At 40.6% G+C, this 13,132-nt stretch overlaps 1 protein-coding gene across 1 annotated transcript in view; it reads left to right on the forward strand.

Annotated features, from left to right (window-relative positions):
* Positions 1-13,132, forward strand: part of plxnd1 (plexin D1) — a 115,668-nt gene that overhangs the window by 96,385 nt on the left and 6,151 nt on the right. Inside the window, exons 26-33 of the mRNA XM_037684712.1 lie at positions 450-596; positions 720-876; positions 1,226-1,329; positions 7,394-7,457; positions 8,642-8,676; positions 9,226-9,330; positions 9,486-9,649; positions 9,731-9,878. Of these exons, the coding sequence (XP_037540640.1) occupies positions 450-596; positions 720-876; positions 1,226-1,329; positions 7,394-7,457; positions 8,642-8,676; positions 9,226-9,330; positions 9,486-9,649; positions 9,731-9,878 (924 nt within the window). The remainder of the gene's footprint in view (positions 1-449; positions 597-719; positions 877-1,225; positions 1,330-7,393; positions 7,458-8,641; positions 8,677-9,225; positions 9,331-9,485; positions 9,650-9,730; positions 9,879-13,132) is intronic.

Genomic DNA, 13,132 nt, shown 5'->3' on the forward strand with positions numbered 1-13,132 from the left:
CGCCAGAGTTTTAGACTAAGACTATATATATATATATATAATATAATATAAAATAAACTACTACTTACTACATCTACTACTGTTCCTACTTCTCGGTTTTTCACATATTGCAGGTCTTCAGGGTACGGATCCCCCACGATAAACAAGGGACTACCGTACATCTGTTCCAGTGAAAACCACAGCTAACTGACTTTAGCCAACATAAAAATGGCAGTAACAGACAATTTTACATTTATTGATGTAAAAGTTGTTGTTGTTGTTGCAGGGACTCTTACCTAACACATACCTCAAGCACCGACAGACCACGCAGGAGATCACAGTGTTGCATGAAGTCATTTACGAGGCTTGCCTACAACCTCTCTTCTTAGCATGACATGGTCTTAGTCTAAAACTCTGGCGTGTATGTTTCCCTTCAAGGAATGCCGGTTAAATAGTTTCTTGTTCTGCAGGAAACGGTGGGTGAGCCTTTTTTCCTGCTGCTTTGTGCAATCAAGCAGCAGATCAACAAGGGCTCCATAGACGCCATCACGGGGAAGGCCCGCTACACCCTCAACGAGGAGTGGCTGCTGCGGGAGAACGTAGAGGCCAAGCCACAGGTCGGACACCTCACACTCTCCCAGATCACCTTTAATATCCTCAATCAGTGTGAAACGTGCAGGTTGAGTTAAAACCAGCTTCACGAAGCTTCTTTTTAACCGTGTCATACTTTGCTTCTACAGAACATCAACGTGTCCTTCCAGGGCTGTGGCATGGACTCTCTGTCAGTCAGAGTCATGAATACTGACACCATCTGCCAAGTCAAAGAAAAAATAATCGAAGCCTTTTATAAAAATCTGCCTTTCTCCCAGTGGCCTCGAGCAGAGGATGTGGACCTTGGTACGGACACGTTTTCTCTGATTATTTTCATCCTCTCCCCATCCCCGAACCTCTGAGACACAGTAATCTCTTTTGCAAAAGGTCAATTCTTCTCATGAAGCCCAACTAACCTGCGGCTGCAATATAATAAATGACAGAATGCATTTGAGGAGAGTGTACAGTCATAATCACAAAGAGTTATTGCTTTCAGAGGCTGCGCAGCCTGCAGAGCTGATTTGATTAATGGCCTGGGAATATTTCCACGGGTCATGGCAGAGTTAGAGCCCGGCTGCCGCTCGTCTCGTCTGTTCTTCTCCAAATCTGAGAAGAAATCGTCCAACACCTTCTCTCTTCATTTTCTCCCCTGTAGAGTGGTTTGACTCGGGCAGCAACAGCAAGCTTCTGCAGGACCTGGACAACTCCTCGGTGATGGAGGACGGTCGAAAGAAACTCAACACGGTCTTCCATTACCAGGTGTGTGTGTGTGTGTGTGTGTGTGTGTGTGTGTGAGTATGTGTGTGGTGTTAAATGAGCAGTAGGGGTGTTGAAGGTCAGACCTCCATGTAAATGGTGTCACTGGCAGGTCACGGGTGTTTTTATAACACTGTTTGCAGCTTTTTTTCCACGGATGATTTGCTGCCGAAGCTCTAGAGCAGGGGTCCCCAAGTAACAGACCCTGGTCCATATCCAGACCCAAACGAGTCCTATATCAGGGATCTAACCTTTGCAATAAAAAGAGCCATTTATGCCACTTTGCTTACTAATTATATGATGTCCAGAGCTGCAAAACCTGCTACAACAGCTTACCATCAACTGGTGGCCCATGGACCACAAGTTTGTTGGAGATGGCTTTAATGACCAGTGGGGGTGATTTTATAAAATGAAAAATGTCTAACTATTAATATTTTTACATAATTATTAACAATTTAATAAAAATTAAAACTTAACTCTGCAGGTTTATGTGAGTTCTCGTAATTGTTTAAGAATTAAGTTTCCTACTTAAAACATAAAGTTAAAGACAGTATAAAATTAGGCCAGTTTGTTGGGTATCCAAATACATTTTTAAAGAAAAATAAATACTGTAGTTTACTTTGACTTTGTTTTTTATGTTTTATTCTTAGTGCTATCAAAGTTACTCTTCATATTCCTTCTCAGTAACTTGTCTTAAAGATATTCCAAAACATTCTGGTGGTTTTGAGAGAAAGGCGCTGAGAGACACGAAGTCATCTTAAAGTGGCTAACAAACTATTAGCGTGATGTAGTCCACATGTTTAATGCCATGTATTTGTACTATTCTTCACATACAAACCAGATTCCAAAAAAGTTGGGACACTAAACAAATTGTGAATAAAAACTGAATGCAATGATGTGGAGGTGCCAGCATCTAATCTTTTATTCAGAATAGAACACAAATCACAGATCAAAAATTTAAACTGAGAGAATGTATCATTTTAAGGGAAAAATCTGTTATTTCCAAATTTCATGGCGTCAACAAATCCCAAAAAAGTTGGGACAAGTCCATTTTTACCACTGTGTGGCATCCCCTCTTCTTTTTACAACACTCAACAGATGTCTGGGGACAGAGGAGACCAGTTTCTCAAGTTTAGAAATAGGAATGCTCTCCCATTCATGTCTAATACAGGCCTCTAACTGTTCAATCGTCTTGGGCCTTCTTTGTCGCACCTTCCTCTTTATGATGCGCCAAATGTTCTCTATAGGTGAAAGATCTGGACTGCAGGCTGGACATTTCAGTACCCGGATCCTTCTCCTACGTAGCCATGATGTTGTGATTGCTGCAGAATGTGGTCTGGCATTATCGTGTTGAAAAATGCAGGGTCTTCCCTGAAAGAGATGACGTCTAGATGGGAGCATATGTTGTTCTAGAACCTGAACATAGTTCTCTGCATTAATGGTGCCTTTCCAGACATGCAAGCTGCCCATGCCACAAGCGCTCATGCAACCCCATACCATCAGTGATGCAGGCTTCTGAACGGAGCGTTGATAACAACTTGGGCTATCCTTATCCTCTCTGGTCCGGATGACATGACGTCCCAGTGTTCCATAAAGAACTTCAAATCGTAACTCATCTGACCACAGAAAAGTCTTCCATTTTGCCACACTCCATTTTAAATGACCCCTGGCCCAGAGCAAACATCTGAGCTTGTGGAGCTTGCTTAGAAATGGCTTCCTCTTTGCACTGTAGAGTTTCAGCTGGCAACGGCGGATGGCACGGTGGATTGTGTTCACTGACAATGCTTTCTGGAAGTATTCCTGAGCCCATTCTGTTATTTTCTTGACAGTGGCATTCCTGTTTGAGGTGCAGTGACGTTTAAGGGCCCGGAGATCACGAGCATCCAGTAGGGTTTTACAGCCTTGACTCTTACGCACAGCAATTGTTCCAGATTCTCTGAATCTTTTGATGATGTTATGCACGGTTGATGATGATAACTTAAAAGTCTTTGCTATTTTACGCTGGGTAACACCATTCTGGTATTGCTGCACTATCTTTCTGCGCAACAATGGTGGAATTGGTGATCCTCTTACCATCTTGGCTTCTGAGAGACACTGGCACTCTGAGAAGCTCTTTTTATACCCAATCATGTTGTCAATTGACCTAATTAGTGTTAATTGGTCTTCCAGCTGTTAGTTATATGCTCAATTTCCTTTTTCCAGCCACTTATTGCTACTTGTCCCAACTTTTTTGGGATTTGTTGACACTGTGAAATTTTGAATCAACATATTTTTCCTTTAAAATGTTACATTTACTCAGATTAAACTTTTGATCTGTCATCTATGTTATACTACGAATAAAATGTTGACATTTGCCATCTCCACATCATTGCATTCAGTTTTTATTCACAATTTGTTTAGTGTCCCAACTTTTTTGGAATCCGGTTTGTATTTGAAAATGACAGAAAATCTGCTTATTTTTTTATTGTTGACAGTAACTTAAATAAAAGTCAGTTTTATTTTAGATTTGGTCAAAGCCTGAAAGAGCTGCTGCAGAGGAACCAAAGAGCCACATGTGACCCCAGAGCCGCAGGTTGCTGGCCCCTGTCCTATATGGAACTGTAGTTAAATTTACTTGCAATCTTTTTCTCAAACCTTTAGGAGCAACACTGATTGACATTACGATAGCCTTTATTTACCGTGGGATGGCCCGGTCCTGTGTGTAGAAATAAATGTGTACTTGTTATAAAATAATTATAAATGTATTTAATTAATTTGCTTGTGATCCATGGAGTATAAAAACAGAAATTAAAAATTAAGCAAGCCTCATTGAATTTTAACTGAAGACGACTGCTCTAGAAGATTGTTGATAAATCCTGGTCGAGTCTTTTTTGGGTTAGGTTCTCGTTGATTGATCTTGTAAATGATTTTCACAACATTTTAAGCTCAGAGTTATGTTTTCAGAGTTTATTCAGCCTCACAGGACGTGAAAAGTGCCCACAGGTTTTGTAAAAGTTCATGTTTAAAGGGCAGCATACTTGATGTAAAGAGGGCGTTTCCTGCTCCCGACTACCTGCTATGAACCCTGGGAAATTAAACCTGACCTTCATGTTTTGTTGTGTTCCTCACTTCACTGCAAATGGCTCTCAGGAAGTTGTAGTTGTGACTTGTTAAATCTGAAGTTCCTCAGAGATAAATTCTCCTTTATTTCCCGCAGATAAAGTAAAAACAAACTCGGCACATACTGTATGTAAATCATTTTACACAGTGAAGGTCAACCATTGAACAAACGCTACTACAAACACACACTTCCATGTGTGTGTGTGAGTGTGTGTGTTGGAGGGGGATTATTTTATCCAATTAACTGTTGGAGTTCTGAATCTCATTAATGTAAGATGTTTGAAGTTACTCTGCAAACTTAATGAGTCTGACTGCAAATGTCTTTTTGTTTGTGAAAAATGGTCTGATGTTTTTTTTGTTTTTTTTTCAAGCAAAATATATTTTTAGGAGATATATATGAGCTACATGATAAATGAAAAAGTAGTTGTTGAAGTAATGCCTGTTGCCCACTGCCTCACATGTCAGAGATTCATTAAAGATCTTGTGTGATCTGAGAGTTGAGGATGTCCAGTCTGACTGGAAAAGACGTAAACCCAAATTTTATTTTACATAATTAGTCAAGCTATTATTACTAATCTTTTTGTGATTTTGCAAAAGGCGGGACCTTTACTAAACAAAATGTGAATTGTAAACTACTCAAAATGAGTATCTGCTGTACTAATGGCTCTGAGCAGAGACACCTCTCATTTACATGTTTTACTGGTTTTGTGAGGGAGTATTTTGTGTATTAAATGATAGAAGCACAGAGCAGCTCTAAATATCAGGCTGTGACTAATGATTAAATTAATTTTAGACAGATCTGAAGATTATTTCCCAGGTTTAATGACTGTTATATTTGGACATATTTAGAAAATGGTTTCCGAGCCTAAAAAATGCTAAGCTTTGCCCAACCAAAGCTTTGTTTTATTAATTAGCCAAAAATATCTTTAAAATTATCTGATTTTGTACTTTATGTCAATATGACGATTTTCAATTAATTTTTATTGCCTGCCACTCAAAGGTGAAAGGCAGGTGAAAATGTTTTCCTCTTAGTTTGTATGTACTTTTATCTGAAAGTTAGCAAAATATCTCACGAGCCACTGGTTAAATTGTACGGAAACTCAGAATGGAACCACTGAATCTGCAGCTACAACTGACTGACATGAGGTAGAAGCAGGGCAGCCGACTCAGGACACGAAAGTCCCAGGTTCGATCCCCAGCCATTCCCACATGTCATGGTGTCTCTGCGCAAGACATCTAATCTCTAATTGCTCCCCGGGCGCCTACAGCTGCCCACTGCTCCACCTGGGTGCATCTCAGGTGTGATGGGTTAGATGCAGAAAACCAATTTCATCATTGCATGGGAACAATGATGACAACACATAGCACTTTACTTTGCTTTACTTTAACTTCTGGAGTCAACCCAGAACAAGATGGCTGCCATAGCTAATCAACCTTAGCCAACACAAAAAATGGCTTTACTGTACTTTGACTATTTTGAAGATAATGAGTTAAAATTTGACAGGGTGTTGGCTGAGAGTCATTTACGACAACACTCCTGGAATTAACACTGGAGGTCTTATGTGTAAAATCTGACCAAATATAAATATGTACCGTATTTTTGGCTGTATGTGTTGCACCGCCCTATAAGTGGCATCAGTTCAAAAATGTCTAATAAAATGGAAAAACCCATAATATGTCGCTTCGCCATACACGTCGCATCTATTTTGCGTCGCGTTTGTTCCGCGTCGCGTTTGTTCCGCGTCGCGTTTGTTCCGCGTCACCGCTGACAACCCGGAAATGTGGGTTGATGTTGTGCCAAAAATTGATTGGCTGCCAAATGGCGGCCAAGGGAGCGTGCACAGGAGGACTTTAACAAGAATTTAACAAGATTAACACTTGAAAATAATTATTTGTTTGCTTAAAATAATAGCAAAGGTGTGTCTCAGTCTAACTTTTCCTTAATAAATGCACTTTGATGGTCAAATCAGCTGTATTTCAAAACCCGATACGTGGAAGTAGAAGCGCACAGAGGGACGACTCGCTGTGCAGTTCTTCGTAATTTAACAAGCTAACCACCTAAACACAATTATTTGTTTGCTTGACTTTATAGTAAAGGTGTGTCTCAGTTGAACTTTTACTTAATAAATGAACTTTAATGATCAAATTAGCTGCATTTGATGGGGCGGCGCAATGAAATGAAGCTGATTTGACGGTTGCTCCAAGCGAGCTGGACAAAGGTGGCCACTATGGCAAGCCGATTGTGTCATTAATAGCCACTTTTATCTATTACATGACACAACGGCATGCCATACTACTCGAGTGCCATCTAGCGGCTGAAAATGGTAGTGTCCAATATTTTCAGTCAGAATGAATGAAAACGGTCATATCTCAGCCAATAAATGTTTTAGAAATATGAGAAAAATTCATAAATAAATTGCAGGACACGCAAATTAAGCAAAAAACTGACTTATAGGCCGAAAAAATATGGTAAATATACTTATATATAAATATATATGTACATATATGTAGTATTAAAACATAGACAAAGCATCTAAATTTGGGCGCTCTGCCATCAACATTGTTGATGTCTGTTTGCTTGTCTGCCCTGATTTATGTGTGAGTAAACAAACATGCTGTGACTCTTGACCTTTGACCTGTTACCTGTTAAGTACCCTGTGGAGTTTTGATTTTTGTGGAGCTTCTGGAACAGAGCTGTGAAAGCAGCGAGCCGAAGCGTGTACCAACAGTCTGGGTTCACTGGCGAGGCTGTTCAATCCATTTCACCGCAGGTTGACTGTAATGAGCCGAGTTAGACCCCTGCAAACTAGCCACCAGCAGTCACACACACACTGAGCAGAACTCCCCCCTCGAGGAATGCAATAAAGACAATGTTTTGGTGCACTGAAGCTCACCTTTAACCCCAGTGTCCTTTGGTGTCCCCCACCTTTCTTCCCTTCCTCTTCCTTCCTCCGCTCCTTTTTCTCAGGTCCCAGAGGGAGCATCGATGGCCATGAGCATGAAAGACATGAAAGAAAACACCTTGAATAGAGGTAAGTGTTTTTCAGACGCGCCCACCCTATGCCGCTTTGTCATGCACCTTCACCCAAACATGCACGCACCCACAGTGACAGGAAACACCACAAGAACTCAATCTGCTCACATATACATTCAAGCAGCCCTGAAATATCCACCTGCCTCCAATAAATCCCAACACAGACTCAGGATAATGACCAAAGCTCTCCTTTCCATGTTGTAGATGTATTCCATTAGTGGGTGTCAGCTCATGGGGAAAAATGTGACACGAGTTGGCTCGTTGTCCAGCACCAACCCAGCTGTGACTGTTGACAGATGAGTTTACACTCAACCTTTAATGGGCTCCTGTTTGCCGTCAAGGATCCACCTTACATAATCAGCACCGGCAGAACTGGTTTCTGCTCGGACAGCGTCCATCAGAGCTGCTTCGCTCATTCACACCGTGCCAAAAACAGGCTGGAGAGCCCCAAACCTGGCTGCTGCTTCAAAGCGTCAAGGGGGGTTTTGGGTGGTGAGGGTGTTATGAGCTTATAGTGCTCCCTGGCTAATATGAAACAGTGTCCTGGCTGCCTGTGATCAGTGCTGAGGGTCTGGACTGTGGCCTGCTGGACCGAAGCGTCCCTGGCAGAGTGGGCTATAATGAGAATACACTTGCACTGTGTGTATATCTGTACATATGCTCGTCTTTTGTTGTAACTGCGGCATTCACGACAATTTTTCCAAATTTGCCTTTCGGGCTTGTGTTTGTACTCCTGTTGGAACATGAGTCGACAGTCGTCCTCACACTCCTTTCCGTTTGTGCATGTGTGCATGAGAATGTTTGTGTTTAGATCTATATATAAACCAGCTAGCTCCATTGCTTTTGTTCCCAGCGTTGGCCGAGAATTACCATCTCATTACAGCGGCTCCACAACCAGTCGCAGACTTTGTGTGTCTGTCTCCCCTAATCTTCCTCTTTTCTCCCTCCTTTCACTCGTAATCTTTCTCTTTCATTCTCTCAGGCAGCTCTCGTCTCCTTCAGGCTCTCAGTCCGTCCTAATCTCTTTCTCCTTTGCACCCTATCTCCTTTGCTCTCCTGTCAATCTTTTTCTTTTCCTCACCATCACTCTTGGAGCATCCTCCTCCCACCTCCTTTTCCTCTTTGTCTCAGCTCTAATTACACAGTGTTTAATGCTATATATATTTTTTGGTCTATTTTCAGTTAAAGATTTGGATACAGAGAAATATGTGCACTTGGTGAGTTTGTTTCCTATTCTTTAATGCATTAGCAGAGCTTTTCCTGTGTGCCACAGCAAGTCAGCTCAGAGCAGGCCTGATGAATTGAGACTGGGGGGGGTGAAAGGAGGTGAGGAGGAAAGCTGCTGAGAGGACATGACAGCACTAATGCTGCTTAAGCTCCTTCATAAACGTCAGCTGAGATACGGGCCCTTTTGACTTTAGAATAATGAGTTTCCTGGAATACAATTTGCCGGGTGAATAGTTAGTTTTGCAGGACAGTTCTGGACAAACCTGGAGCACAGTAGGTGGATTTTGCTCCTTTCTTCTCCCCGTCTCAGTTTGGACCTGTATGAGAAAGTCAGTGACACTAACGAGCTCATAGAAACCCTGCAAATCTCCCACTTCCTAAATGCTGTTTGTTACAAAGAGTTTTACAATATGCTGATGATGTATGTAGGTCACGTGCATAATCCTCATCCAGCAGAAACAGCAGGAACTTTACTTAAACTCATGCTAGGGTTCATCGCTTTGACCTGTGTGCAGTAACATTGACCTTTGACCCTCCAGGTTCTACCTCATGATGAGCTAATAGAGACCAAGAAGTCCCACAGACACAGCCACCGCAAGAAAGTTCTGCCAGAGATCTATCTGACACGCCTGCTGTCCACGAAGGTAACCAGAAACAGGAGGCTGCTCGTGTTGTCTTCACAACAGCGTCAAGTCTAAACACCGTTCATCTTCCTGTCAAGAGTTTTCAGGAACTGCACAGAAACTCCTGCATCTCATCAAAACTAGGCCTGATTTGTTTGTGTTGGTTTCCTCTGCAGGGAACTCTTCAGAAGTTCTTAGATGACCTGTTTCAGGCCATCCTCAGCATTCCTCCGGACCGCCCGCCTCTAGCTGTGAAATACTTTTTTGACTTCCTCGAGGAGCAGGCTGACAAACGGGGCATCACCGACCCAGACACCCTGCACATCTGGAAAACTAATAGGTAGTTAAATAAATGTTACGACAGAAGTCTCTGGTCAGCCGTCACTGTGCGAGTCATTTATGCCTCACCCTGTCTGTGCAGTTTACCGCTGCGTTTCTGGGTGAACATCCTGAAGAACCCTCAGTTTGTGTTTGACATCGATAAGACGGATCACATGGACGCCTGTCTGTCTGTCATCGCTCAGGCTTTTATCGACGCCTGCTCCATTTCCGACCTGCAGCTAGGCAAGGTGGGTCTCTCTCATTCTTACCTACAATGCTGCTGCTAGCCATGCCTGTCCTTGGTCTCAACATTTCACAGGAAATGGTTGCATGCAGAAACACATACAGACATAAAGGGATTTGTTGGTACCTCTACAGCTCCTTGAAACAATGCTTCATTAATTTAAAACAAAAAATAAATAAAACTTTTCAGCCAATATTTCAAAAATGTTTATACCCTCTGAAAACATACAGTAGGTTGACTTGTTGGGTTGAATATAAACAACAACAAGCTGCAGCTTGTTCCTAAATATATAAAGCTCAGGTTTCAGAGCCATGAAACAGATTCCAGTATTGAGACGTGTTTGTTGTCTCGCACTAAAACAAACACAGTTGTTTCTGGTCTACTCTGATATTAGTGTGAACGCTAATGAAGCAGTCAAACTATTGTGATCCATTTTTCGTCTGTACATTTTTCTGCATCTTTCTCGTTCCATAATTTTTGTGCTATTTCAACAAGTTCAACTCTTTCAGGACAATCCTGCTATGACTTTTGGTATTGGTGCAACTTTAGCTTTTTTGAAATATTTAGCCTTTCTGACATTTTTGTTCTCATAGAAAATGAATTGAGCTCATTTTACATCATTCAGATCTTTAGATCTGTTTACAACCATTTACTACTCCTTTCACATTTTGTTCTGCTTCAGCTTCTTTCAGCTTCCTTGTGAAAATTTAAACTTTTTTCAGCTACTTTCAGCTAATTTCAGTTGTTTTTTCAGCTGATTTGTGCTCCTTTCAGATTCTTTTGGCTAGCTACATTTTTGTGCTTCTTCTAACACCTTTCTGCTATTTTCAGCTTGTTATGTTCCATTCAGCTTATTTCAACTTTTTCTGCTATTTCAGCTACTATTTAGCTGTTTTCATGCTAATTTTAGCTTTTTCGGCTAATCCCTCATGTTTTGCACTCAATTCAACTTTTTTAAGCCTAATTCAGCAAAAAATGTGCTCTCTGCACTTCCTTCTGGTAATTTAAGCTTCTTTCTTCTTTTTAACTATGTTTTAGCTGTTTTTTTTTCTCTTAATTTTAGCTTTTTTCAGATAATTTTCACTTTTTTGTGCTCATTTCTGCATATTTCAATCTAATTGGGCAAACATGTTCATTCTGCTTTCTTCTGCTAGTTTAAGTTTGTTCTAATTTTTTCAGCTAGCTTTTTAGCATTTTTAGCTCATTTCAGCAGTTTTAAGATAAATTCAAGTTTTTCTTGGAAATTTCTGCTACTTTCAGACAAATTAACTTATTTCTGCTAATTTCAGCTTGTTATGCTTTTTGTGTAAGTCCACACTTTTTAGTTAATTTTAGCTCTTTCCACTTCCTAGTTTAAGCTTCTTTCTGCCTTTTCAGCTATTTTCAGCTGTTTTTTTGCTAATTTCAGCTTTTTTTCGCTAATTTCCTAATTTTTGTGCTCATTTATACCTATTTAAACCTAATTCAGCAATATCTGTTTTTCTGCTTTCTTCTGCTAATTTAGGCTTGTTCTTTTACTTCAGCTACATTTCAGCATTTTTGTTTTGTTTTGTTGTTTTGCTAATTTCAGCTGTATTTCAGCATGTTCTTCTGCAATAAGCATTCATAATGCAGGAAATGCAATTCCTCCATTCTCATAAATCAATTTCACTTTTCAGCTCAGTAATTCTCAGGTTTTATATGTTTCAGGATCAAACAGAGTACGTATCTAAAGCTTCTTTAATGCCTGAATAAATAAAAGCCTGTCTCTACACAGGTAATACTCCAGGAGGCGAGTCAATACAAACCTGCAGTGCATCACTGCATCCTCACCATTTAGTAAGATTCTCTGCGCTCCACAAATCAAATGAAAATGGCATAAATTATAGCATATTCTCACACACACACAGACAAAAAACAAAAACAAAGAGCTGCAGCTTTTGTCTCAGGATTTGCTGAACAAACTCCTTTTTGTTAAATTCCAGTTAGTTGGTTTTTTTTTTCTTACACTGTCCTAAATTGAGAATCACCTGAGCTGGCAGATGTTCTGGTAACACCTTTTTGCATTTCAAATACAGAACATTTGCAGAAATGGAGACACATGTTCTCCTCTCTTTAGAGCTGGGCAGCACCTTTGCATGCTTGGTGCAGAAAAAAACGAGGATGCGTTTTTTTTCTTGGCAGAAAATAAAGTTGAAACTGGGAATGACTTGTGAGCACAAACTTTACTAAATCACCTTGTGTGCTTTAAAAAACTCCCGTCCCTGAATTTTACACTTGGAGAATTATCCCCCCACAAAAATAAGCATCAGTAAGAGTTAGCTTCTAATTTAGTGCTGCGAGTGGATAATGAACGCAGATAGATGAAAGCTGAAATTGGAACTGGCTTTGTGACAGGCGCTTTTTAACCATACAGTAAATCTGGGCTTAATTTTAATCTGCTGAGATTCTGTAAATGAAGATTTTTTTTTAATTCTGTGGCAAATTTATGAGCAAATTAAAGGCCTAGCATTCCTCTCATGAACAGCTGTATTTTGATGAGAAAAAGAGTTAGTCGTTGAGGTCAAACCTTGTAAATGATGTCACATGCCAACAATGATCTCAGAGTATCTGCTGGGAATGACTCTCAGCAACTACAAGTTTTAGCACAATGCCTGTAACCGGTAACACAATACCTGTAATGGAAGTTTTATTAATATTTGTCTAGTAGTTCATCACATTTTCTGCAGAAACAGGGTTGACAGCAACAGGTAACGCCAAACTTTTAAGCAAAAAATTTTTTTGAATACTGTATAGAGCTGCTAGTAATCACCCTCAGCTTCTACCACGACAAATATTCTCTTAATATCTGTAAAATTGACGAGTTATAACCTTTTTTGGGATTCTCATATTCAGTTGGCTGTGGCAGCTGTAAATATATAGATATAGTACCTCGCTACTTCGCAGTTCGTTTTTCGCGGACTCGCTCTATCGCAGTTTTTCAAAGTAAGATTGGACATGACACACAACTGTCTGACTGATGGATGAGCTGCACGATTGGCATGGAATTTTTATTTTAAATGAATTTTAAATTATTTATCACCTGCTGCACCTGTGTGCAGCCCACACTGCAGAAGCTTCCTCCTGCAGGTGTCATATCTCCGCTCTGATGCAGAGAAGTGGGCGTGGCCGAGAGTGCTGGCAGATGTCAGAGAGCTGAAGTCATGGCATTCTGCGTTCTTTAGAGTTTAGAAACAGTGTTTAGAATATTGCAAGTGTGGGAAGGGTTTACAATGCTTT

This window comes from Nematolebias whitei, chromosome 11, assembly GCF_014905685.2.
Source record: "Nematolebias whitei isolate Nwh7 chromosome 11, NemWhi1, whole genome shotgun sequence".
Taxonomy (NCBI): Eukaryota; Metazoa; Chordata; class Actinopteri; order Cyprinodontiformes; family Rivulidae; genus Nematolebias; species Nematolebias whitei.